The sequence below is a fragment of the Amphiura filiformis genome, chromosome 7 (genome assembly GCF_039555335.1).
Source record: "Amphiura filiformis chromosome 7, Afil_fr2py, whole genome shotgun sequence".
NCBI classification, from domain to species: Eukaryota; Metazoa; Echinodermata; class Ophiuroidea; order Amphilepidida; family Amphiuridae; genus Amphiura; species Amphiura filiformis.
This window is the reverse complement of record NC_092634.1, coordinates 28,264,401-28,291,166: the sequence shown is the minus strand read 5'-3', so window position 1 is coordinate 28,291,166 and position 26,766 is coordinate 28,264,401. Positions and strand designations below refer to the sequence as shown.

At 37.4% G+C, this 26,766-nt stretch overlaps 1 protein-coding gene across 1 annotated transcript in view; it reads right to left on the bottom strand.

Moving 5' to 3' along the window:
- LOC140156974 (RNA polymerase II subunit A C-terminal domain phosphatase SSU72-like) overlaps positions 1–26,766 on the bottom strand; it is a 34,609-nt gene that overhangs the window by 4,220 nt on the left and 3,623 nt on the right. Inside the window, exon 3 of the mRNA XM_072180023.1 lies at positions 3,005–3,144. Coding sequence (XP_072036124.1) covers positions 3,005–3,144 — 140 coding nt within the window. The remainder of the gene's footprint in view (positions 1–3,004; positions 3,145–26,766) is intronic.

The following is a 26,766-nucleotide window of genomic DNA, read 5'->3' as shown; positions in this document are numbered from 1 at the left end:
TGTTCTGAAGAAGCCATCAACCAGCATGACCACGTGGTCAACTGAAATAGGCCTACGTTATTTATATTGTTGGAAGTGGTGAAAGATGTCTGTTCAGCAAACATTATACAATCGGCCCGATACTGGCTCTATAAAAGCTGCTATAAAGGACCAAGAATGGCAGCCTGTATTGGTCCGACACGGTCGTGCACACGGGCATTCGACTGGCCCAATAGATATTGCCAGCACTGGGCCAAAATGGGTTGAAATTGGCCCAGTAGAGGTCCAATTTATTCAATACTGTACTGGGCCAATATAATATTGCCAATATATTCCCATTATGCAACCGTAAGCAAACGGTAATGGTCCAATTTTGGTCCTTTTATTTTATTTCATTTTGGTCCACGTCTAGCTGTGGAATATTCTTCTATTCATTCCTCGATTATCCGGTTGGTTCAGGCATTATTGGTCAGTTTCACCTGTTGAACCAGATCTCCTTCTTTATAAAGGAGACCTACAGGTTACTTGCACTCAGCACAATTGAATTTGTGTTAACTGATGTGCGAAGTATTAAAGGTCGATAACAAAACAAGCTCACAAAACTGAGCCATTGATAAATGAAATATATATTCTATGGTGTCATCAGATAAAAATTATGCCTTGCTCACGTAGATTTTTTACAAGGCAGTAAATGAAATATTCGGAACAAGCGCAAACTCAGTTAACTCACTGCCTCTTCTTTATAATAATAATAACATGTGGCCCTTCAAAATGAAGATGATACTGATCAAATATTGTATTTTGATAGTAGAAAATGTCAGGGTTTCAAAACCACGCCCACATTAATGCAAAATTGGGCCAATACAGGGCCGGCACTCGGGGGCCTACAAGCCCGGCCTACAAGTGTCTGCCGCAACTGGACCAGTATGTATGTGCCGGCTCGATGCCATATTCGGGTAGTCTTCAATTGGCCCAATAATGGACCGAGTACGGCACAGCTTATCCTGGTAAGAAAACGGCGGCCAAACATTGACCAGTATCGGATTTGTACTGGCGTTATACCGTCAGCCGTGTCCGGTATTGCCAGAAGTAGACCGGTTTAAGCCATTACTGGGCCAATATTATAATGTTTGCTGGGTTAATTATCCCATTTTTGTACGTTTTTCTAAGTTTGTAAATCTCAAAATTATATATTATAATATAATATTATAAAGTCGGTTGTTGATTTGTTACAACAGTACAGTACAGGCCTAGCGCCTATAGCTGTAACTTCAATATTTAAATATTATTTTTTTAATAGGCCTATGTAAACCTTGCCTATTTTGTTTTCACAAAATCCACTGTAAGAAATAAATAAATACGGTACATCTAAAACATACTATATAGCTGTCATATTTTGTACGTGTTCTTGCTACATGGTTTGAAATAGACCCAATGCAGGTATACTGTTTAATTTGTAGGTTAAATATACACAGGCCTAAATAAATATATCGGTAGGCCTGTTGTAGAGTTTCTCGTCTCAGCTCGATTCCTTGTTTGAGATTTTTTCAATTTTAGTCTAAGCTTATTATTTTGAAATTCAGTTGTGATGTTTCTTTAGGTCTTGCAATGAACACTTTTGGAAGGTTTTGTGGCCTACCCCCCGGGGGCCTACTTCTCAGAACAACAAAATAACTAAACCCTCTTCCTTTTTACAGACATATACGCTGAAACAGCGTATAATAAGTTTTTTTTGCATTTGCACCGATTTTGCGATCAAAATAAGAAATAAAAAAAAGCAACTTTTCCTCTTTGTTGTTTTAAAAACGCGGACGAGCAATAGGCCTACTTGGCCTTATTTATTACAATTGTGGGTCTTTAAAAGCTTATCAATTTTGAACCGTCTATATGCTACGCATCTAAAATTATCAATGATTAATATTTAATTCCATAAAGCAGGCAGCGCAGGTGCATAATTACGGTAATTAAATAGGCCTATAATCATTTAAACTAATAATACATACTGTTGTATACATACCTTTGAAATAATCTTGTAAGCTAATATGCTGAAGATTCCAACTAACAAACGCATTTCGTTGGTAAAACAAACGTAAACAGGTGAGTGGTATTTGCAATCAACTTTACTATGCTGCAAGCCGTGTGTCAGCGGAAGGATAATAAATAAAATGTGAGTCAGCGCGGTAAACGGTGTATGCGCACTATACGCAAAATTTGTCGCTCATGTGTCAGCGCGTAATGCCGTCGAGATAGCCGCGTGCGACCACGCTTCGCAATTGTATTTTGATTTACGTCTTCGGAATTAAACTTGCCCAAAGTTAGAATAAGTGCAACTTTCAAGGGGTTATAAAAAAATTTGCCCAAAGTAGATTTTAGTCGATTTTTGTTATACAATACTACAATATACTCTGCATCCATTGATACAAAAATCGTCGATTGAGGAATTAATTCTACCTAAACTGCCTTCACTCCCTGACTATGTATGCTTCGTAGTGACGACTGATTATCTTACAGCCAATATCATGACGGACTTCTGAAAACTATTCAATGCGACTTCAGTTGTGCGCCGTAGCGCGACTGACTAGCGGCGCCCGTGTACCGCGTCGCTGTACCGCGCCGCTGTGACAAGATCGCGCTCTGAACTTCTAAAAACAACAAACTCGGTCAAAAGGTCAATTTGGACACAACTGCGCATGCTCTATGCCACAGGAATCCTGTTGCAAAATCCGTCACTTTTTTTCCACGTAGTTTTCTCAGTCGTCAATCCAGACGGTTGACGACTGAGGGCAGCAGTCTAACCCCCCCCTTGATCGCGAGTCCGACACTATCTCGAGTCAGTCTTTGACAAAGACTATAAAGGCCAAGACAAAGATAAACATGACAAAAAGACTCGACAAAGATAATCAAGACAAGACAAATGTAAACAGCACAGAAAGGACAAGATAAATAAGATATCTCACAGAAGACGAGCAAGACAGAAGACACAGACAAATGAGCAAGACAAAAAAACACACCCCAAAGGCTTTACCTTCTAGAACTTGGTCATAGACTCTCTCTTCTACAGTAATAACCACATCAAATTGTTCCTTGCAGTGTTGGAATTTCTCTGGTCTTGACTTGATTCGCCTGTTTCTGTCCAGCATGTTCAGGATGCCATTCTGTGTATATCTGATTGCTATGGTTAAGGAACTTTGGACATATTTGATGTACATTTTCTTAATAGGCTACTCTCCGAGATAAAAATGCATGCATGACACACGCACATCACATACTCTTAACACCCCTCATACATAGACCCACGTCTACAGTGTAGACTCTACACCTACCTTTGATCAAATAGGCATAGGCTACTTGATATATCACGAAAGCCTTAAAACACGTCTTGGTAATTGTGTCTTGCAATGAGACATGTCTTCAACAACAGAAACAGAATCGCGTGTGAAACAAGACACAAAGTCACGCATCTACGCACATGACGCAAGAAAATGTCTAAGAACGGTATCAGTTGGAAGCCGATTCTAAAGACACGTCTTGATTTTGTGTCTTCTAAAAACGGTGTCAGTTAGAAGCCGATTCTAAAGACACGTCTTCATTTTGTGTTTTCAGGCTAGACATGACTTGATGGAAGACAATTGTGATGTGATCAAGTAAAATCAGTCGGAAATATTGATTTAGATATTGCTAAACAAAGGAAATATAATTTCTTTTGTTGCCTATTGTTTTGGAAACACTAAAATGTTCAATTGCAATGGGGTTTTCTGCAATACGGGCATCATTGACGTGGCGTAGGCTATAGTCGAATTTTGTTCAGCTAGCGTGAGGTTGGGGATTCAAGGATTACAAAAAAAAAAAGAAAAAGAAAAAAGAGCCTAACATCTACAATATCACGGCGGCCAGCATCCCAGGGTAGATGGATAGAAAATGAGTAAAAATTAGTATAAATCCTCGAATTTCTCCGATTGGCGGACCAAAATGGGGTTCCGTGGCCCGTCGTCCCCTGTCCTTATGTTTAGTTCCTAACACCCCCCTTTTTTTGCCATAAGCTATAGTTCCTCAAGACCTCACATTAATATCAACGAGAATTTCAGTGGCGTAGCGTGCATGGGTCATCATATTGGGGGAACCGACCATGATGGGGGGGGGGGGGGCACAAGCCATTGTTTTGGAAATTTTCCTATGTTTGGGACTCAAGTCAAGCAAATTGCATCCTATTTGGTAATTACCAAAGTTTGCAATCGCTGGGGTACACATGCCCCCCCCCACCCCGCCATGACGCTACGCCACTGAGCCCCTTTCTGTAATTTGAACTTTAAAATCTACAATACACGACATTGGAATCTTACAATTTCTACCGTAGTATCACCATTCATATAATCATGCTCATGCATGATTGATGATATGCGCTAAGAATAAGTGTGTTTATGTAAATTATTTTGATACTACATGTAGTAATACATCAAACACACCGCCAATTTCTCCAACAATAAGTTATCGCACAACATTACGAATTTCTCCAATTCGAATAATCAATTTCTACAAAATTAATATGAATTTGTATTGGCGCAAGGTGAAATAAATAAATTCTCCAAGAACAACGGCATTAATTTCACCACCACTATGAATAAATTTCTCCATCACATTGGATAAATTACATCGTGCTGGAGACATTCATTCATTGTGCTGGATAAATTAATACTGGCATTGAATCAATTATTTTGTTAGACCAAAAATAATCACGTTGTAGATTTAATCTAATTGCAGGCTGAACGCTAGTCAGTCGATGCCTATTGTTCAACAAGACCCACTCGGTCACTTAATTAGGCGCTTGAAACGATCGAATTCGGTGTTGAAATAAGCAAAATTTTTAGTTACACCTTTTCACGCAATAATTTTCTCGGTCAAATGAAAAGCAATAATTTTCCTTTCTTCGGTAAATGTCAGAAGAAAACTATAATGCTTGGTACTGTACCGTATATTTTTTTCAAACCCTGGTGTAAAATTTAGGCTTCTATAAGATTTTCGATTTTCACAGGCTTCATTTTGCCCCGCGAGCTTTTTCTGGGGTTAACGTTTTTGCTTTTCAAAGTAACATAATTCGCTGACGAAAGATATTTCCTAACTTTCTAAAGCACACCATAATGGGCTATATGTCATAGTTTTGTCAGAATGTTGGTTTCAATTGCACCATTTTTCAATTCCGACAACAAATTTGGTCAATATCAACTCGCGAATGTACCCATGGATGGATGATTTTGCAAGCCACAATAAAAAATTTCTATTATTTCTGCTGGTTATATTAGGAATGAAGCACTGGTTGGACATTTTGGGAGTCACAAGTGGAAAAAGGAGAAATCAAAACGGATATTCTGACAAAACTATAATATATAGACCCACACGATGTGCCTTACAGAGGTGGAAAATATCCTTCTTTAGCGAATTATATTAGTTTGAAACGCTAAAACATAAATTCCGCAAAAAGCTCGCGGGCGAAATTAAGGTCTATAAAAATCAAAAATCTTACAGTAAAAGACACAATTTCATGCCTAATTTTAACATCGGGATTTTTTTTAATGTATATCCAAGAACTATGTTTTTAACTAACATTACTGAAGGAAAAAATATATTGCTTTATATTTGACCGAGAAAATTAATTTCAAAGCAAAAAGGTGTATTTCTGAATTATGCTGATTTCAACATGCATCGATCGACTTTTTGCGCGACTATGCATAACAAAAGATGCTGTGACCAGCGTTCAGAGTGATTTGAGAAATTAATGTTTTAATTGTGTACCCCAACATTATTCGCGTTTAAGAAATTATTCGAATTTGAGAGATTATTTATGTTTCGGCGGTCATTAGTCAATGGCCCTTTTTCTGTTTCTTTTTGGAAAAAATCCGTTTAATTAAATATAGAATTTATTCGTCGCGAACACTTAGGTCACATGTGTATAAGACCGCAAATTTTATTGCATTTTGAAATCTTCGCAAACTTTGACTAAGACATGCCTATACTTTGGTGGTAGTAGTGGTGGGGTGGCTTTATGGTCACAACTCACAAATGATTGTATCCGCTTTGCTCCACACCACTCCACGCCATACATAAATTCCCCCAGTCACATTTCCCCAATATGAAATTTAAAAAAAAGTTAAAGTTCGGCAGAGGCGAGGTTCGAACTCACGGCGCACCACGCCGCTTTGGATATGCTCTATGAGCCTAGCGCCTTAGACCACTCGGCCACTTGTCTTGATGGAATCCATTTGAAACTTATTTGAAGATATAATCGCAACTTCAATATGGACCTACCACGTGGCAAGCAAAAGCAGAAAACGTACCATATTTTGGAATTTTATTTGCCTAAAAACATAATGTGTATTATAGCGCTCAATTGTTGTTAATCCGACAATAAACATGATAAATGCGTGTCTATATGGACATAGGGCCTGCACTTTGGCTCGTTTTTTGCAGGTTTACATGGTCCAATAATCACAAGATGACTGACATGTGGTAACAAAGGTAGCAGTCACTGCAATTTGATTATGTCCCATATGATTGGCCATTCAAGACACCCCTGTGAATATACTATAGCGGCCTTTTCAAAATATAATACCTGTTTGCTTGACTGTATTGACAATACCCGGGAACAATACACACAGTATATGCATTGGACAAACTTTTTACAATAAGCATGATAAGTGATGATGTGACCTCCAGATTTATACATCGTTCGTCTCGCACACTGACAACATTTGATTGAATGGACTGTAGGCTACTGCGCCGTGATTACGGTGAAGGACACCGGTTCAAATCCTTTGTTTGGAGCCAATCGATAAAAGCATGCAGGGCTTCTATACCCATGTACAGTTTATCCCTACATAACCTATGTCTTGAATACGCTGGCAAAGTTATGTAATAATCGGATTAATACTATATAGCAGTAGGTAAAAACAAGTTTTGAATAATCCGCGCTATAAAGTCCCATTCAGTGATCCCAGCGAAAGTGAAAAAAAAATCAAATTGTTACGTTTATAAATTTTTTGATGAAAACAAATGGCAAAAAAACAAAACAGGAAAACGACAGTATTGACGAAGTTGAAGCCCCATTCAAATACATGTAGCTAATTTATATACTGTCAGTACCGGTATATAAATTACAGACTCACGTAAATGCATTATTTTTTGTCTTAGATACACGGTTTTCGGCTGAACCACTGCACTAGCAAGCTATGTTAGCACATCTATGACAATGACGAAAGGTACAAAATCAGCCATAGGCCTTTAGATAGCAGAAGACACAAAAGTGGTGTTTTATGACCTTTGACATTCTTTTGTGGCGAGTGACATGGTCTTTCAATTCACGCTGAGTGTCCTTGACAGGTTTGACTATGCTTCAGTGGTCATGAAAGAATTCAAAAGATAACCTCTGCCCCAATAATCCTAAGCAATTGTCTGAAACTGCTCCTCGGATCATAAGAACTCAGTCCTCAAATGATAGTCATAATAATGTCCAAAATATAAAAATTACTGACTATCATTGAAGACTGAGTTCCGCAGTCTAGTATCCAAAATCTGAATTTTGATGATTTTTACGATCGTCGGGATGAAAAAAAAAAAAAAATCACTGAATGGACCTTTAGTTCCCTCTCCTTACCCTGGCAATATAAATCAAAGAAAAATAAAGAAAGAAAACAAGAAAAGAAAATCAACCAAATTAAGGGATCTGGAATGAGCGTTTTGAGCGTTTCGATAGTATTTTGTGTGGGACATGAGAGCACATTAGACATATCGAATTGCATTCTGAATACGAAGAATGTCTTTCTGATATCAAATAAATTTCATTGTTTGAAATTCACGATATAATACAAATTTTATGACAAATTATTAAAATTTGATATTTTTCACATTTTTGATATATAACAGTCCTCGAAGTAAATATCATAAATCTAATGTTATATTCTTAAACAGTCCCTGGCATGATACCATACATGTATAGGCCTATGTATAGTAAATTTGTCTGCTTTATCTGTTTTGTGCTGTTTAAGCAAATAGTTAAACATAATTTCCATAAAATGTAAGCTTTTACTGTCAGCTAGATATGTCCCTTTTAATTTTGAGCAGAACAAGTGAGGTAAAGCAAAGAAAATTGAAATTTACTACTACTAGCGCCAATGAATGTTATACGATTGTAAAACGGTACGATCCTCTGGGTGTGTGTGTGGGGATGTGTGCGTATGTGTGTCCTGCACGCGTATTTTTTTCTGCAACTATAACGGGACGCAATACGATACCGGTATGTTATAAGAATCAAACTTACAAGAAAGATGGCTCTTGTCAAATCCTACAATTCTGTCAGAGAAAATATGCATATTTGCATTAAATTTTAATTAATTGACATAATTGATTAATTAATAAATATTTTATTTAATGATTTACCATAATTCCAAATATGTCAAACAATATGTCAAATTAAAGCTAATGAAATGCTTTATAAATTGGTCAGAGCGCATTTTGCAGAATGCATTTAGTACTTTAGTTACATGATTCCAAACATTCTATTCCAATTTTTTGCTATACACGCATAGGAGCTGTACTTTTAAAATCCGCGCCTAATCAATAATAATAGTCTTTCACTCCATTGTCAAAGTACTGTGCTCCCTGTAGCTGTAGCATTATGGAGTGACCAGGTCCTAGAGTACACCACATTTCGCCATAATGCATTCTAGAAACGCTTGCTGTTAGAATAAGAAAAATTTTAATGCTAATTTATTGCATATTCTAGGGAAGCGTGGTTACCTTTTAAAATAACCGAGTGAGAGGGTTTTCAAGAAAATATTTTTCCTGTCAAAACTGAAGCATCCTCTGTATAAAAGAAAATATGAATATTAACTGCACATCATATATAACGATTCGTGATACCCAATTGTGGCACATTTGATGTCGTTTAAGAGGCAGAGAATTTTATTTCAATTTTATATACGCCAAGATATTTTTCTAATTGAGCGAGAATGGCGATAGAAAAAACGTTGAAAATTCCATGTATAAATGACATTAGACCCAACAAATGATTACTGTTTCGTTTTTATGGTAATCTAATCTTTTATTTCCTGAAATAAAATTATGGGTCTAATGTGGGTTAATTGTATAATTGATGAAAACATCGACGTGTATAAAAGAAGCTACAAGAAAAATGGTAGGCCACGCCACGCCACATTGATAATCTATGCTTTTAGTATACGGCGAGTTCGTAGCGCACGTGTGAATCAAAATCGATACTATTGTCCCGACTATTGTGCGTGTATAGCCTCATTTATAACACGTAGTTATCAACAATTGAGCGCTATTAATACACATTAATGTTTTTAAACAAATACAATTCCAAAATATGGTACGTTTTCTGTCTTTGCTTGTCACTTGGTATGTTGAAGTAATGAAGTTGCGATTATATTTTTAAATTTTCATCATGACACCATCAAGCCTGATAGCCGAGCGGTCTAAGGCGCTGGTGTTATGTCAATATCGTATAGGGGTACATTATAGCGCAGCGTGGGTTCGAACCCCGCCGGCGCCTCTGACAAAATAAATTTCATTTATTTTTTTTAATTTCATATTATGTTAGGGAAATGTGGCTGGGAGAATGTATGTATGGCGAAGAGTGGTGTGGTCCTAGAGCGTGATGGTTTTGTAGCAGATGACAGTGCTCATTCAAGCCTGTCAAGGTCAGTTAGTAGCCACTTGCTGAATGGATGGCCATGATCAGCTATCAAAGAGATGCCTTGTGCAGCTGCCAATCACAGTAGAGGTTTGATAACATTTTGTTAAAAACCCAAATGTGATATAAGGACAAAGCTGTGCATGTTGGTACTTAATTGTTTGGATTCTTACGTTGAAATTCCCTTGTATTAGTATTTTTATGTGTAGTGTATAGTGGTCATAAATTATATAGCTTTTAAATTTTGGGCATTTTTGCTCTGTTGCACTGTACCATTATGGAATTTGAGCAAATCAATTACCGACACAAGCAGGTATACAGTGTATTATTTTATTTTTATTTCGTATCTCAGGAGCACAGCTCACTTGGTAAGGCATCAGAATTTGGTACACTAGCGCTTCGAACTTTATATCGGAAGGTGGTGAGTTCGAGCCTCATCACGGTCACATTAATTTTATATACCAAATATTGTTCGAACTTTTCATATTTGTTTTTCTTTTATTGTTTCTTTTCTTTGTCTTTTTTTTTCTTGTTTTCTTTATTTTTCTTTGATCCATATTGCCAGTGTAAGGAGAGGAGGAACTAACGGCCCATTCAGTGATTTTTTCATCCGGACGATCGTAAAATCATCAAAATTCAGATTTTGTACAAGACTGCGGAACTCAGTCTTCAATGATATAGTCAGTAATAATCTTTTGGTCATTATATGACTATCATCATCTGACGACTGAGTTCTTATGATACATCATCCGAAGAGCAGTTTCAGACAATTGCTTGGGATTGTTGGGGCAGAGGTTATCTTTTGAATTCTTTCATGACCACCGAAGCAGAGTTAAACCTGTCAAGGACACTCGGCGTGAATTGAACTGACCATGTCACTCGCCACAAAAGAATGTCAAAGGTCATAAAACATCAACTTGGTGTCTTCTGCTAGTGGTTCAGCCCTAAGCCGTGTAGGCCTATTTAAGACAAAAATAATGCATTTACGTGAATCTGTAATTTATATAGGCCTACTGACAGTATATATAAATTAGCTACATGTATTTGAATGGGGCTTCAACTTCGTCAATACTGCCGTTTTCTTGGGTTTTGTGCCAATTTTTTTCATTAAATTTTTTATAAAAGTAACAATTTGATTTTTTTTTTTTTCACTTTCGCTGGGATCACTGAATGGGGCTTTGCAACGCGATATATTCAAAACTTGTATTCACCTACTGTTATAGCATTAATCCGATTATTACACAACCTCGCCAGCGTATTCAAGACATCCAATGCAAATAATCACCTAGATTATGACGTATCATACCGTAAATATGGCGGAGTACTCAAATTCATTCAACAAAAGCATGATTACAAACTATTGCAATCTACCGCGACAGCTCGTCTCACACACATAACAAATGCACAAATACGATCAAATAGGTTGACGACAACGTTTGATTGAATGCACTGCATTGTGCCATGATTACGGTGAAGGACACCGGTTCAATTCCTTTGTATGGAGCCAATCAATAATTTCACGCACATCCTCTATTATTGCCCAATTATTGCCCGGGATGATTGCACACTGTAAAAGAGCTATTGTTATAATGTTTGATGAAATCGTGTTCAACTACCGTATTTGCTTAAGAACGGCACAATACAGATAAAGCAGACAGATTGACTACATGTGGTACATGTATATACATATTAATATAGGGAATGTGTGTGAGTCGAGTATTACCTAATTATAATAGGGGCGTATCCAAAAATGAATTCACGCCCCTTTCAAATGTCGAGCCAAAGTGCAGGCCCTATGCAATACATTATATCAATTTTGACATGTGCTCGCACGGTGTCAGTAGGCCTACATTTCCATGGTCAGTAAAATACTATAGAGGAACCTACCATTTTTCTTGTATACACGTTCGATGTTTTTATCAATTACATAAAAAATCCATTTTAGACCCCAAATGTTTTTTTCAGGAAATAAAAGATTAGATTACCATAAAAACGAAACAGTAATCTTTTGCCGGGTCTAATGCTATTTATACATAGAATTTTCAACGTTTTTCTATCCTTATTCTTGCTCAATTAAAAAATATTTTGGCGTATAAAATTGAAATAAAATTCTCTGCCTCATAAACGACCTCAAATGTGCCACAATTGGGTATCACGAATCGTTATATATGATGTGCAGTTAATATTCATATTTTCTTTTATACAGAGGATGCTTCAGTTTTGACAGGAAAAATATTTTCTTGAAAACCCTCTCACTCGGTTATTTCAAAACGGTAACCACGCTTCCCTAGAATGTGCAATAATATTTTAGCATTAAAATTTTTCTTATTCTAACAGCAAGCGTTTCTAGAATGCAGTATGGCGAAATGTGGTGTAGCTTTGCTCAGGCTCGCTGATAACATTAGCTAATACTCGGGGAGCTAGGGCCACTTTCTGTGCACCCCCCACAGGACCAAACCAAACCAACTTTTTTAGGTTCCTGAGATGACCCCAAAACATGATCAGGATGTTCCCAAAAATATAAACTGGCCCAAGGGGGGTAAAAGGTCATCGAACTTTGCATAGGGTCAAAATTTCAAACTTGCTCAAATTGTGTTGAAAACCATTCCAATGTATTCCCCAAGTCACAAGGATTCAGAAAATGTAGTTTGACATATCTAGGATGTACCGTTCTTGAGTTATAACCAAAAAGGTCAAAGGTCACGTTTTTGCCTCTATGGGGGTCGAAAACATCAAAGTGCTCCGATTTTGCCAAAAGAGGTGTCAAAATTTTCGTTTTGATGAAACAAATCAAATGAGGATAGGATTGCACCATCTTGGATGTTTCGTTACCCAGGTAACACAGCAAAATAGGTCTAGGTCAATACGGTAGGCCTAGGTCTCAATGGTAGGGCCTACTTGACCTATTTTGCTGTGTTACCTAGGTAATGAAGCATCCAAGATATTACAATCCTATCCTTATTTGATTTGTTTAACCAAAACGAACAATTTGACACCCCTTTTGGCAAGATCGGAGCACTTTGTTGTTTTCGACCCCTATAGAGGCAAAAATGTGACCTTTGACCTTTTTGGTTATAACGATACGTCCTAGATAGGTCAAACTATACATTTTCTGAATCCTTGTGACCAGGGGAATACATTGGAATGGGTTTTTAACACAATTTGAGCAAGTTTTCATATTTTGACCCTATGCAAAGTTCGATGACCTTTTACCCCCCTTGGGGCCAGTTTATATTTTTGGGAACATCCTGATTATGTTTTGGGGTCATCTCAGGAACCTAAAAAGTTGGTTTGGTTTGGTCCTGTGGGGTGGGGTGCACAGAAAGTGGCCCTAGCTCCCCGAGTACTACGCAGCGGTGTAGCGACCAATAAATTGAGCATCGATTCTGCGCCCCCACCAAGCGATGAAAGTCAACATTTTCGCCAGCATGTCAATAGAATTGCTCATCCCCGGGCACCACAACTCGGCCCCACGCGCCACAACCTCTATCTACGCCACTGTATAGCCACGTCCATTCAATGTTATTTTACTAATAACTTCCGGATAATTTACATCAAAGTTGTCGAATAGTTTGGCAAAAATGTTCCACAATAATTTGAACAAACATACAACTCCTACCACATTAAGACACTTATTTTTATTTTGTCTTCTAATAGACCAATGCCCAACATTTGCACTTTACTTCTCCCACTGATGCCTACTTCTATTTACGTCTACCTTTGCATTTAACTTGCCCCAGCCCAGTGCACTAAATACCGGGTACTTGCCCCGCTAATACTCCCTACTTTCGCAACTTACTTGTCCACTGATAGATTCCTATTTTTGCACTTTACTTGCCCCACTAATAAACCCTAAATTGCATTGTCACACTTGATTTATCCATACTTTTACACCTTACTTGCCCCACTGATAGATCCCCTTTTGCACTTTACCTGACTCACTGATAGATCCCTTTTACCTATAGGCCACTGATAGACCTCTTCTTCGCACCTTTACCTGCCCCACTGATAGACACCTACTGTTGCGGCAGGAATTTTATTGGAGGGGGAATCAACAAATTTTGCGCAAAATTGCCGCAAAAGTGGAAATATTCGTAATTTTGGGGTTTACGGGGAGCATTTGCCCCCCCCCTGGGAGCCGCCACTTCTTGCCGTACTGATAGACCCTTTACTTTTACACTTTACTTGCAGCACTGATCGACTCCTACTTTACTTGCCCTACTGACCTTTTGCACTTTATTTGCCCCATTGATACACCCCTCTACTTTTACGCTTTACTTGCTCCACTGTTTAACGCATACTTCAACATTCTACTTGCCCCACTGATAGACACCTACTTTTGCACTTTACTTGCCCCACTGATAGACACCTACTTTTGCACTTTACTTGCCCCACTGATAGACACCTACTTTTTCACTTTACTTGCCCCACTGATAGACACCTACTATTGCACTTTACTTGCCCCACTTATAGACACGTACTTTTGCACTTTACTTGCCCCACTGATAGACACCTACTTTTGCACTTTACTTGCCCCACTGATAGACACCTACTTTTGCATTTTACTTGTCCCACTGATAGACACCTACTATTGCAATTTACTTGCCCACTGATAGACACCTACTTTTGCACTTTACTTGCCCCACTGATAGAGACCTACTATTGCACTTTACTTGCCCCACTGATAGACACCTACTTTTGCACTTTACTTGCCCCACTTATAGACACCTACTTTTGCACTTTACTTGCCCCACTGATAGACACCTACTTTTGCACTTTACTTGCCCCACTGATAGACACCTACTATTGCACTTTACTTGCCCCACTTATAGACACCTACTATTGCACTTTACTTGCCCCATTGATAGACACCTACTATTGCACTTTACTTGCCCCACTTATAGACACCTACTTTTGCACTTTACTTGCCCCACTGATAGACACCTACTATTGCACTTTACTTGCCCCACTTATAGACACCTACTTTTGCACTTTACTTGCCCCACTTATAGACACCTACTTTTGCACTTTACTTGCCCACTGATAGACGCCTACTTTTGCACTTTACTTGCCCCACTGATAGACACCTACTATTGCACTTTACTTGCCCCACTGATAGACACCTACTATTGCACTTTACTTGCCCCACTGATAGACACCTACTTTTGCACTTTACTTGCCCCACTTATAGACACCTACTTTTGCACTTTACTTGCCCACTGATAGACGCCTACTTTTGCACTTTACTTGCCCCACTGATAGACACCTACTTTTGCACTTTACTTGCCCCACTGACACCTAATTTTGCACTTTACTTGCCCACTGATAGACGCCTACTTTCGCACTTTACTTGCCCCACTGATATACACCTACTTTTGCACTTTACTTTCCCCACTGATAGACACCTACTTTTGCACTTTACTTGCCCACTGATAGACGCCTACTTTTGCACTTTACTTGCCCCACTGATAGACACCTACTTTTGCACTTTACTTGCCCTACTGATGATAGACACCTACTTTTGCACTTTACTTGCCCCACTGATAGACACCTACTATTGCACTTTACTTGCCCACTGATAGACGCCTACTTTTGCACTTTACTTGCCCCACTGATAGACACCTACTTTTGCACTTTACTTGCCCTACTGATGATAGACACCTACTTTTGCACTTTACTTGCCCCACTGATAGACACCTACTTTTGCACTTTACTTGCCCACTGATAGACACCTACTTTTGCACTTTACTTGCCCACTGATAGACACCTACTTTTGCACTTTACTTGCCCCACTGATAGACACCTACTTTTGCACTTTACTTGCCCCACTGATAGAAACCTACTTTTGCACTTTACTTGCCCCACTGATAGACACCTACTTTTGCACTTTACTTGCCCCACTGATAGAAACCTACTTTTGCACTTTACTTGCCCCACTGATAGACACCTACTTTTGCACTTTACTTGCCTCACTGATAGACACCTACTTTTGCACTTTACTTGCCCCACTGATAGACATCTACTTTTGCACTTTACTTGCCCACTTATAGACACCTACTATTGCACTTTACTTGCCCCACTGATAGACATCTACTTTTGCACTTTACTTGCCCCACTGATAGACACCTACTTTTGCACTTTACTTGCCCCACTGATAGACACCTACTTTTGCATTTTACTTGCCCTACTGATGATAGACACCTACTTTTGTGCAGAAACAAGCATGGGTGGCAAGGTATCAAAAATGCAGAGAACATAATCATTATGGATTCTACAGATCAAATTGCAGATAACATAATTGATTATTATGGATTCCGCAGACCAGATCAATTAATTTCCCCGGGTGGTGTGGGGGTCTTCAAACAATTTTGTACGGGGGATGCGTCACGCAGACTTTCGGATGCTTTTTGCAGTTTTTACTACCCATCAGTATTCAGTACAACAAAATTTTCAACATAAAGCACCCGTACCAAAAAATCACCCAACTTGGCCCTAAAAGTGCACCTTTGCCAGAATGCGCACAATTGGGGGCGTTGGTCTTCAACCAGGAAGAGACCCCCCGGATTGATTTTATCGGTCAACAGAGGGCGATGTTACCGTTTTTTTCTTGGTTGCAATGAAAATAAAATTAGATTATATTCGGGCATGTGGCGGCATCGGCACCAGAATTTTTTAAAGCGGAAATGTGAGTTTTTACGATCTGGGTGAACGAGTTCTCACGGAGTAATACCGTTGTGGACAACGATTGGGGTTTCCCGTTTTCGTGATCATGTGTTTAAATCCTTTTAGAATGCTTGTATTGAATACTTACCGGTAGCCTATTGATTTGCGAGTTGGCATGGGGGATTTGAAACTGAACTGATGAAATATGGTGCAAAAATGGAATAAAGCCGTGCGAAGCGCACAAAAATGGGCACTTTGGGGCTAAAATGACCAAATATGAGGTCAATTTGGTCAGAAACCCACATTAAGGGGGAGGGGTTGTAAATCTCCCGGGATCTAGGCTTACACCTATGGTGAGTAGTCTATTTAAGCCTTAATGTACGATCTTTTTTCAGAATATAGGGCCTACCTTATTTATTTCAAACCCGATTTTTTGGCATATTTGTAATACTTACACTGTTACACATGTTCCAACTTAAATCTATGAGCAAACTGTCAAATTCGTCCTATTTGTAGTAAAACGAGATGACTTTCTGTTGGTCCGACATCGGAACGATCGCAAATCTTTAACTCCTACGAAGCCGCTTTGGTTACGCTCCCTCTACATATGAGAACGTAACCAAACTGCATAGATGAGACTAACTCTGAGGCCGCGCTCGCCGTCCAAATACAAAATGTGCGAGATATTTCGAGTGACAGAGGTGAAGTTTATGATGTCGTTTCTTTGCAAATTCCCAATGTTTTTCGAGTCCAAATGTATTGGGAACTTTCATAATGATTGCATATTATCATTTTCGAAGAAAAAAAGAAAAATCTAAAAATTTAAAAAGATCGTACATTAGGAAAACGTCAATGATTCTGAACATGTACCAGTAAAGGCCTATACGGATTTTTGTTTTCATAACAGACCCATACGCGAAAAATCTTGAGCGACACATTCCCCCAACCTCAAAACTATGTCGGGCGAGATATCCGAGGTATTCAAATTTTTTTACTGCCTTCTATCAGGAAAAATAAAGCTTTAATATTTTAGACAAACGTCGACAGGCATATATGATTATGTTGGTTACGGCTACCATCAGTGATCAGTGGTTCATTGGTCACTTTAAAATTCACCCTGGCTTGTATAAATATTTATCGTGAAGTTCTTAATTTTTCAAACATTAATTTGACTGCCCTAACAGTTCATGAAATCGAAGGGTTGCGTTTCTCAGCCCGGGCTTCTTTGGGCAAACCCTGCACGATTTTGCCTTTTTTCTGAAAGTTCAAAATAAGGGCAACATGGCTGTCCACACTGTAAAAAACAACTCATAACACTTAATAAACACTAAAACACGTTTATTTTTATATTTTACACGTAAAAGTAAAGGCGGCATTGCATACGATAAAAACACCATAACACGTTTATAGAGGTTTTTGTGATAAAAAATAACAACACCCCAACACGTTTATATCACCGATATAAACATGTTAAGTGTTCAATGAAATCCTTCTGTATAAACGTACTAATCATATGCAACGCCTCCTATATTTTTACGTGTAGAATATAAACGCATTTCAGTGTTTATTAATTGTTATCCGTAGTCTTTTTTTACAATGCGCGTTTAACAAAAACCTACCTTCATATTGAAACTTCAAACCTAATAAAAGATAACAGGCTATTGTTACTTTTTGAATAACTTACTTTTTTGTTGTCACTGTTAACCATGTCAACCTTAATTGCACCTCCAAACTTCCGATCCTCCTATCCTAGTTCCTCCTGGCGTCTCGTCTATCTTTCATATATAGCTCATACCATCATGCAGATGAAATTGTTTCTCGACTCTACTCTCCAGCATCTTATTCCAGGCATGAGAATGATTATCCATGAAAAAACCTGAAGTGTTTGAAAAAGCCTGAAAAAGTGCGTGAAATTGGGCTAAAAAGGCCAAAAACGGGCTGAAATTAAAAGAAAGTGCGGAAATTTGGACAACAAAAAAGCCTGAATTCAGGCTTAAACCTGAAAATTCTCATGCCTGTTATTCTATCGGAACAGCTTGGTGTTGATGGTGTTCAGTCCTACCTCGTCTGGAGTTACTGCTAAAAGAAAAGTCCCCAACTTTGTCTGCACCACGCATCATGCAGTGAAGAAATGCAGCGGCGCATAATACTTTTTATGATCTTTTCCACGCGCCCGGAAACAGAGGACGAACAGTTAAACTTGATTTAGGATGTATCGATTGAATAATATTTGAATTGGCCACGTCTATACGATGACGTCGCAAAGCACGTGAATTCAGGCACAAAAATGAAATGAAAATAAAAACGCACGAATCTGGACTCGCATAAAAACCTGAATTCAGGCAAAATCCTGAGATAACGCATCTTTAAAAATGTCAAGAAAAAAATGCTAATTCCAAACCTATTTCAGCAGTAGGGCCTAGTCACAAGCATTTACTTTCAATTGATGAATATATACACGATGACACCTGTCTTAAATATGTTAAAGAGGAAGCCCAGTTAGAGCAATTCTTCTGGGGTGAACCAAACCTGCCTCGTTCTCAAATTTATCAATGACAATGTTATCTCTGAATTTGACGGGTGATCATTGATGCAATAACATAAAAACATAGCATCTGTCAAATTCACAGATACCCTTGTCACTGATTAATTTGATAACCAGTCAGGTTTGGTTCACCCCAGAACTGCTCTGGCGGGGATTCTACTTTAATTACTATGAAGAGTCAACAAATGGGTACCGTATAGTTTTTGAGAAGAACCTTCGTGTAAATGCACGGGTTCCTCACAGAATTGGATGTGTTTGATAAAAAATGGTTCTTGACAAAATATCTATTAGATAATAGAACCAGTTAACTTGTCGGTAATTGGTTCTTTAAACCATTTAGAACTAAACACTAAAACTTATTGTATACACTCACTTTATAAAAGGTTCCGTATACAACGGACAAAACCAGCACTACTAGAATAAAAATTAAAAGGGGTACTTCATGATCCGCACAGCCTCGTCCCTCCAAAAAAAGATTATTTACTTCACCAGAAACCTAGGACTACATGTTTGTATGCAAAAACTTTCTTGTAGATTTTGATTGTTTGACGAAGATATCCTTTTTTAAATTTAATTTTCCAGCTGTCGATTAGGGTGGTTCTTAATTTTCAAAAGTCTGAAATACCTTGCTCCCACCCCTTCAAATGGTGATCCTGGATGAAAAACTTATTCTCTGAAATTTTCAGAAATATTGAATATGATTTAGAGGTAGCTCAAGAGCCCTCAATGTGGCCGCGATTTGGCCGAAATTTAGTCGCCGGACATTTTTTAGCAAGTTTGCAAGGGTCTATTTTCAAAATCATGTGTTTCTTGATACTCAGTCTTTGTAATTGCATTAACAATAACTAGTTTAACATACCAATAGCAAAAGATGTCTTGTATTTACTTCCATTGTGATTATAAACCAGACCAAAATGGCATTTCATGCCACGCACTGCTAAAATACTGCTCGTCAGCCTTTTTGAGCAATTATGAGGGCCACTAGTTTAAAAAAAGAGAATATCATGATGCTCAAAACTTTATAATTGCATTAACATTAACTACTTAAACATATAAATAACATAAAATATCTTGTATTGTTATTCATTATTGTTTTAAACTTATCCAAACATAGTACTTTGTGACATGAATACCCCGAAAATACTGTGTATCGGCCATTTTGGGCAATTTTATAAGGGTCTATTTTCAAAACACAGTGTCTCTTGGTACTGAATCTTTGTGATTGCATTAACATTCAGTAGTTTAACACATATATAGCATTAGATACCTTGTTTTTACTTCCATTATTGTTTTAAAATCAACCAAATATGGTCCATTGTGCCATTTGACCCCGAAATACTGTGTGTCAATCGGCCATTTCGAGCAATTTTACAAGGGTCTACTTTCAAAACACAGTGTCTCCTGATACTAAATCTTTGCATTTGCATTTACAGTAACTAGTTGAACACATATTATAGTACTAGATGTCTTGTATTTACTTCCATTATTGTTTTAAGAACAACCCAATATGATTCTTTGTGCCATGGCCCAAAAACTGTTTGTCAGTAATAGCCGGCCATTTTGAGCTTTACATAATGGGGCCTATTTTCAAAACAGAGTGTCTCTTAATAATAAATCTTTGTAATTGCATTAGCAGCAACTTGTTCAACATGTTTATAACAAAAGATTCCCCTTAGTTGCTTTCATTAAACTAAGAATCTGCCAAGGTTGACTAGCAAACTGGTGCCGATGCTCATACAACTTGAAGCAGGAACTGCAGCTATGTGTTTGTAAAAACATGATGGTTGTCTTCATAAGCCTGCAATTAGCTGGATATCATTATGTGGAGCACAGGCTGCTAGGGGTGCAGTGAACCATGCTTAGAGCCACAGAAAATAGGAAAAACTCCTGAATGCCTTTCTCCTTATACATGTCATAGTGTGTCAGTTTGAATTTTTGCCCTTGGAACATCCATTGAGTAAAATTATCTTGGCCATCGAATGTGCGTGATTCAAGGGACCCGGTTTCATGAAGTGGGTATCATGAGGGGGAAAGCCTCCAAGGAAGATGATAGAGACCTCAAGTAACTCGCGGTGATGAGGGGTAATAACCTTTGTAAGCATGGTAAGAGGGGAATGACAATAAAAAAGCTCTCCAGTGCCTAGAACTTACCTGTAAACATACAACCTATCTATCGCAACGACCACACCAATTAATAAATTTAGAATTAGAATAAAACAGCAATGGCAGTCAATACAACTTTACTAGGCATATTTTGTTAAAAAATATGTGGAACTGTTTCTCTCAATGCAATTACAAACATTTAATATCAAGATAGAGACCCCGGGATAGAGACACTCTGTTTTGAAAATAGGCCCATGTAAAATTGCTCAAAATGGCCAACTGACATGCAATGTCACAAAGTACATGTACCACATTTGAAAACAATAATGGAAGTAAATACAAGACATCTATAATATGTGTTCAACTAGTTACTGTAAATACAAAGATTTAGTATCAGGAGACACTGTGTTTTGAAAATAGACCCTTGTAAAATTGCACAAAATGGCGGACTGAGCTGACACACATTATTTCGTGGTCAAATGGCACAAAGTACCATATTTGGTTTATCTTAAACAATAATGGAAGTAATAACAAGACATCTAGAGCTATATAATATGTAAAACTACTTATTGTTAATGCAATTACAAAGATTCAGTACTAAGAGACACTGCGTTTTGAAAATAGACCCTTGTAAAATTGCCTGAAATGGCCGATACATAGTATTTTTGGGGTATTCATGTCACAAAGTACTATATTTGGTTGAGTTTAAAACAATAATGAATGACAATACAAGATATTTTTTTGTTATTTATATGTTTAAGTAGTTAATGTTAATGCAATTACAGAGTTTTGAGCATCATGATATTCTCTTTTTTAAAACTAGTGGCCCTCAAAATTGCCCCAAAAGGCTGACGGGCAGTATTTTAGCATTGCGTGGCACGAAATGTCATTTTTGGTCTGGTATATAATCACAATGGATGTAAATACAAGACATCTTTTGCAATTTGTATGTTAAACTAGTTATTGTTAATGCAATTACAAAGACTGGGTATCAAGAAACACTTTATTTTGAAAATAGACCCTTGTAAACTTGCTCAAAAATGTCCGACAACTAAAATTCGGCTAAGTCGCGGCCACATTGCGGGCTCTTGAGCTACCTCTAAATCATATTCAATATTTCTGAAAATTTCAGAGAATAAGTTTTTCATCCAGGATCACCATTTGAAGGGGTGGGAGCAAGGTATTTCAGACTTTTGAAAATTAAGAACCACCCTACTGTCGATGCATAACTTCCAACGCCTGAATCAACTTGAAAAAGGCCCTTTTTTTTCGTGGATATTCATTGAACCATGGATATCCTAACGAGTATGCTGAAATCATGAAGTACCCCTTCAATAACACAATCAGGGTACATTTCGTTAACATTTACGACACACTGCATTGTCCTAACTTGACATCTAACCCCTTCGATCGAATCTCTACCAGTACACGACGCATTGTAAATGTTGGCGAAATGCATCCAAAACTCGCATAAGTTCCAGTGAAATTTGACCAATTTGGAAACTTCAAGTAAAATAAGATTACACTTGATTTCTACTAAATATTGTCATGCAGAAATCACGTCAAATTTGACTAATTCGTGTCAAATTAGTATAGAAATCTTATAGTGAGATCATTATTTTACTGGTAGTCAAGTTGGGCTGGACCTTTTAGCTTCAATTAAATCCCCTTCTGATGCACCCAGAACATTAAAATCAAGAAAACTGACCATGAGTTTAGGAATTTCAAATAAATGCAACATTTCCAGAGCACTAAGCAAGTTAAATGAATTTGAACATGTCCAAACTGATGGCTCCCAAACAAAACAAATATCAAACAAATAAAACCCACAGGATGTATTGAAGAACACCATTATAAATTCCTCACAAAGAGAAACTGGACCCTTATAAATACGTCTATAATTGATAACGAATTTGGTATAATTTGAAAACACCCATGCGAAAATGCTTGTGTTTAAAAATTGAACTTTCTAAATGCAAGTTTTAAATTCCGTTTTTTTTCCTCTTTAAGGGGGTACTACAACCCTTTGAGCAAAAATAAGCACAAAATTGACCAGGGGTGTCGTACCCCCTTAAAAGCACTTAATTTAAAACACTAATATTGAACGAAATATACATGGTTTGTGAATACGATTAGTATAAAAGCCGACGGTGTACTTATATAACGGCAGTTTCTTTTTGTGAGGTCCTTACATACATGGTCATGATGGTACCCGCTATCAAAAGGCATGCTCCAAAAATACTAAAAATAGTGATTTCTTCAGAATTTGTTTATAATAACTCGTGTCAAAATGCAAGTTAAACCGGTGGGGCCTATAAAGAACTCCTTAATTTTCAATTTAGTAGATGAATCTCGATATGCATGTGGTATCAACTCCCAGCAAACACAAACATATTCTTAAACAAGTCTGTTTTGATCAAAACGTTTTAATAACATTTAAATGTCGGGTCATATAAAAAAACATTTGTACCAAAAACCATTACAACAATTCAAGATGTTGTCAAGTTATTGCAAAATATTTTTGGCAAATATTTTGTCAACACTTGATAAAATTTTGTTACAGTATTTTGCATCAAGTTTTCAAACATATTTTCTGAACGTTTTATACCATTTATATAACCGGCAACATTTAAGTATCTCCAGTGAGTTTTGTGTTTGTTGAGCTGTTACTTTTGGTCTCAAAAGAAATTAAATGAATGAAAAATCACAGAAATCTCCAAAATGAGCTCTCAAATTGAGGATTTCCAATTTTAAACTATATTCTGGGTTTTTTTTCTGCCTTTGGACACTGTTAAAAGTCTGATTTCCAACAATCACAACTGGACAAAAAGTCCGGAAATCCAAACTTCTCTAGGGGGTGTGCACTGTGCATCTATTTTCTGGAATAGCCCAATACTTTCTTTGGCCAACCCAAAACTAAAACTAAATGTTAGCAGCACACTACCCATTTTCCTTATATTCACAATGAATGCATCACTTTCCCACGTCAACACAAGGCTCATAGGCTGGACCAAAACTTTTTCTGAAGAACTCAAACTATAAAGGGCATACCTTTTGGGGGTACAAAACATTACAATACATATACAATATCAAAAGAAAACAAAGCCACACTACTATTTCACATTTTACCAATTTTATTTTCTATAAGTTTCATCTCATTTTGTACAAAAAATAACAGCAATCTGTGCTTAAAGAGGAAGTCCCACCAGAGCAGTTCTTCTGGGTGAAGCAAACCTTCAGGGAGTGAAATGTCCTTGATCATGTTAAGAAAATGTTGCCAAACACATGACCCAGGTGTGATATAAACATAGGCATTACATTGTAGCTAAGTTACTTGTTAATTGTCACTGATTAATTTGATAACCAGGCAGGTTTGGTTCACCCCAGTAGAACTGGTGGGACTTCCTCTTTAATATATCAACTATACATTACTGCCACCCTGTACTAGGATTATCTCAGCTGTCTGCTGGATATCTGCTAGTAAGTGTGGCAGGAAAGGAAGGAACCATTCAATCATTTGCCTTACATAAATTTACAGCTCTAGTTTCAAAGTCATTTAGGGCACAAACTATTTCAAGATTTAAGTTTCATTCAACCAGGGACTGCCTTTTAAAATGAGCAGGGGAGCTGTTAAAAGCTCCTGGTGTCTTCAAAGAGAGCTGCAGGAGAGTTAATGTGAACTTTTTACCATTGAGTGAATCACTGAGGAGAGCTATAAATCGCTGTCCTAAATATGCTAAATGAGACTTAAGGAGAGCTGTACCTGTAGGGTAGCTATTCCTCTCACTCCCCTTAAAATGTGCCTGATTCAACCTTTGGTTACTTCTTGTCACACAATATCTATTAGTGTTTTACGTAACACAAATCATATTTTTCCTGACATCAAAGTTGCTGTACAGGTACAGTAGGGCTGCATGGCAGAATTGATTGCTTCCTTATCATTCAGTATTTCAGTTTACTACAATTTGACCCAATTTGGATAAAGCCTCTCCAAAAGTCTTAAAAAAGAAAGAAAAATAATCCAGTTTAAATAGCCCGATATTCACTTTCATCCAAATTCAGCCACATACTAGTTTTTTTACCAATTTGGCTCGATTCCCAAACCAATTACAGTCCAACCTCTCTTATCCGGACCTCTTTTATATGGATCTCTCTGTTATCCGGCTGTGAAATATTCAGAGGAAAACATGTTTTTGATGATTTAACACCTTAATTCCATGCTCTGAATGCTTAGAATGACATCTATATTGCACAAAGCACTCTTAAGGGCTGGGGTATGAACGTTTGGACACTATTTATTTTGGGACATTAGAGCACATCAGACATATCGATTGCATTCTGAATACGAAGAATGTCATTCTGATATCAAATAATTTTGGTTTTTGAAATTGCAATTTAATACACATTTTATGGCAAATCATTAAAATTGATATTTTTGATATTTAACAGTACTGGTAAACTTTATAAATCTGATGATTTATACTTAACTTGTATGTAGGTGGGATGAAATGTCGACGATCAATTGAAAATTTTGACCTTTTGTATTGAAGATATGGATTTTTTTCCCAAAACACCAAAAAAATTAGGTCTTTTTGGGAAAAAATCTATATCTTCAATATGAAAGGTCAAAATTTTCAATTGACCGTCGGCTTTTCCTCCTGCTACATACACTTTAAGAATATATCATTAGATTTATATAATTTAGTTCGAGGACTGTTATATATCAAAATTTGAAAATATCAAATTTTTATAATTTGTCATAAAATTGGTATTATATTGTGATTTTCAAAAAATGAAAATTATTTGATATCAGAAAGACATGCTTCGTATTCAGAATACAATTCGATAGGTCTGAGGTGCTCTCATGTCCCTCAAAAAATACTGTCGAAACGCAATAAACGCTCATTTTAGATCCCTTAAGCCATCTTTTAGTGCTATTATCCCATATTAGCACTTGATCTTTTGTTGTCACAATTTCAGTCCTTGGAACTTTCAATACAGAATTACATGTAATTCACTTATCCGGATTTTTCACTTATCCGGACAATGCTTGGTCCCATCATGGCCGGATAAAAGAGGTTGGACTGTATTTATTTTTCTGTGAGCATCTGTGACTTCATTCCATTAAAACTTGCTAAGTCCTGTCATTCATTACGGTTGTCTACAGGTGTCCTCTTAATAGAACCTTATTAATTTCCCTTGGATATTAATCACTAATTTTGTGAGTGAATTTGTACAAGTATTTGGGCTTTAGAAAATGTTTTCAAGTATACCTGTGCGGAGTGTGGCAGTGGTTGAAGAATTTGGGTCAGTAAAAGTAAAGACACTTTACTCTTTGCCGTCCCCATTTTATCCCTGAAAAATTTGGGGGGGGGGTGCAAAATTTGCCTGGCTCCCCCCGGCTACGCCCTTATGGGTCAGGATTTTGGCACCAGCCCTCAAATTAAATCTTTGAAACCATTCTTATGAATTGTTTTTCCTTTGCCAATTCTTACAGTTGTGTAACTGTTGCATGGCAGATTTGCTGTAACTGTACCATTTTACCAAACTGAATGCCTTGTTGGTTTACAGGCCTGGAAAAATGTTAATTTCCTAGAATTAAGACAAATTTCCTCCGGATTTCCCACCATTTCTATTATATATGTATTTCTTTATCTAAAAAGAAAAGCATATTCCCCCCCCCCAAGATTACCAAATTTCCCAGGAATGAGATTCCTAAATTCCCATTTTTTTCCCAGGTCTGGTTGACTTTTTCCTGTCAGTTTGTACTCAC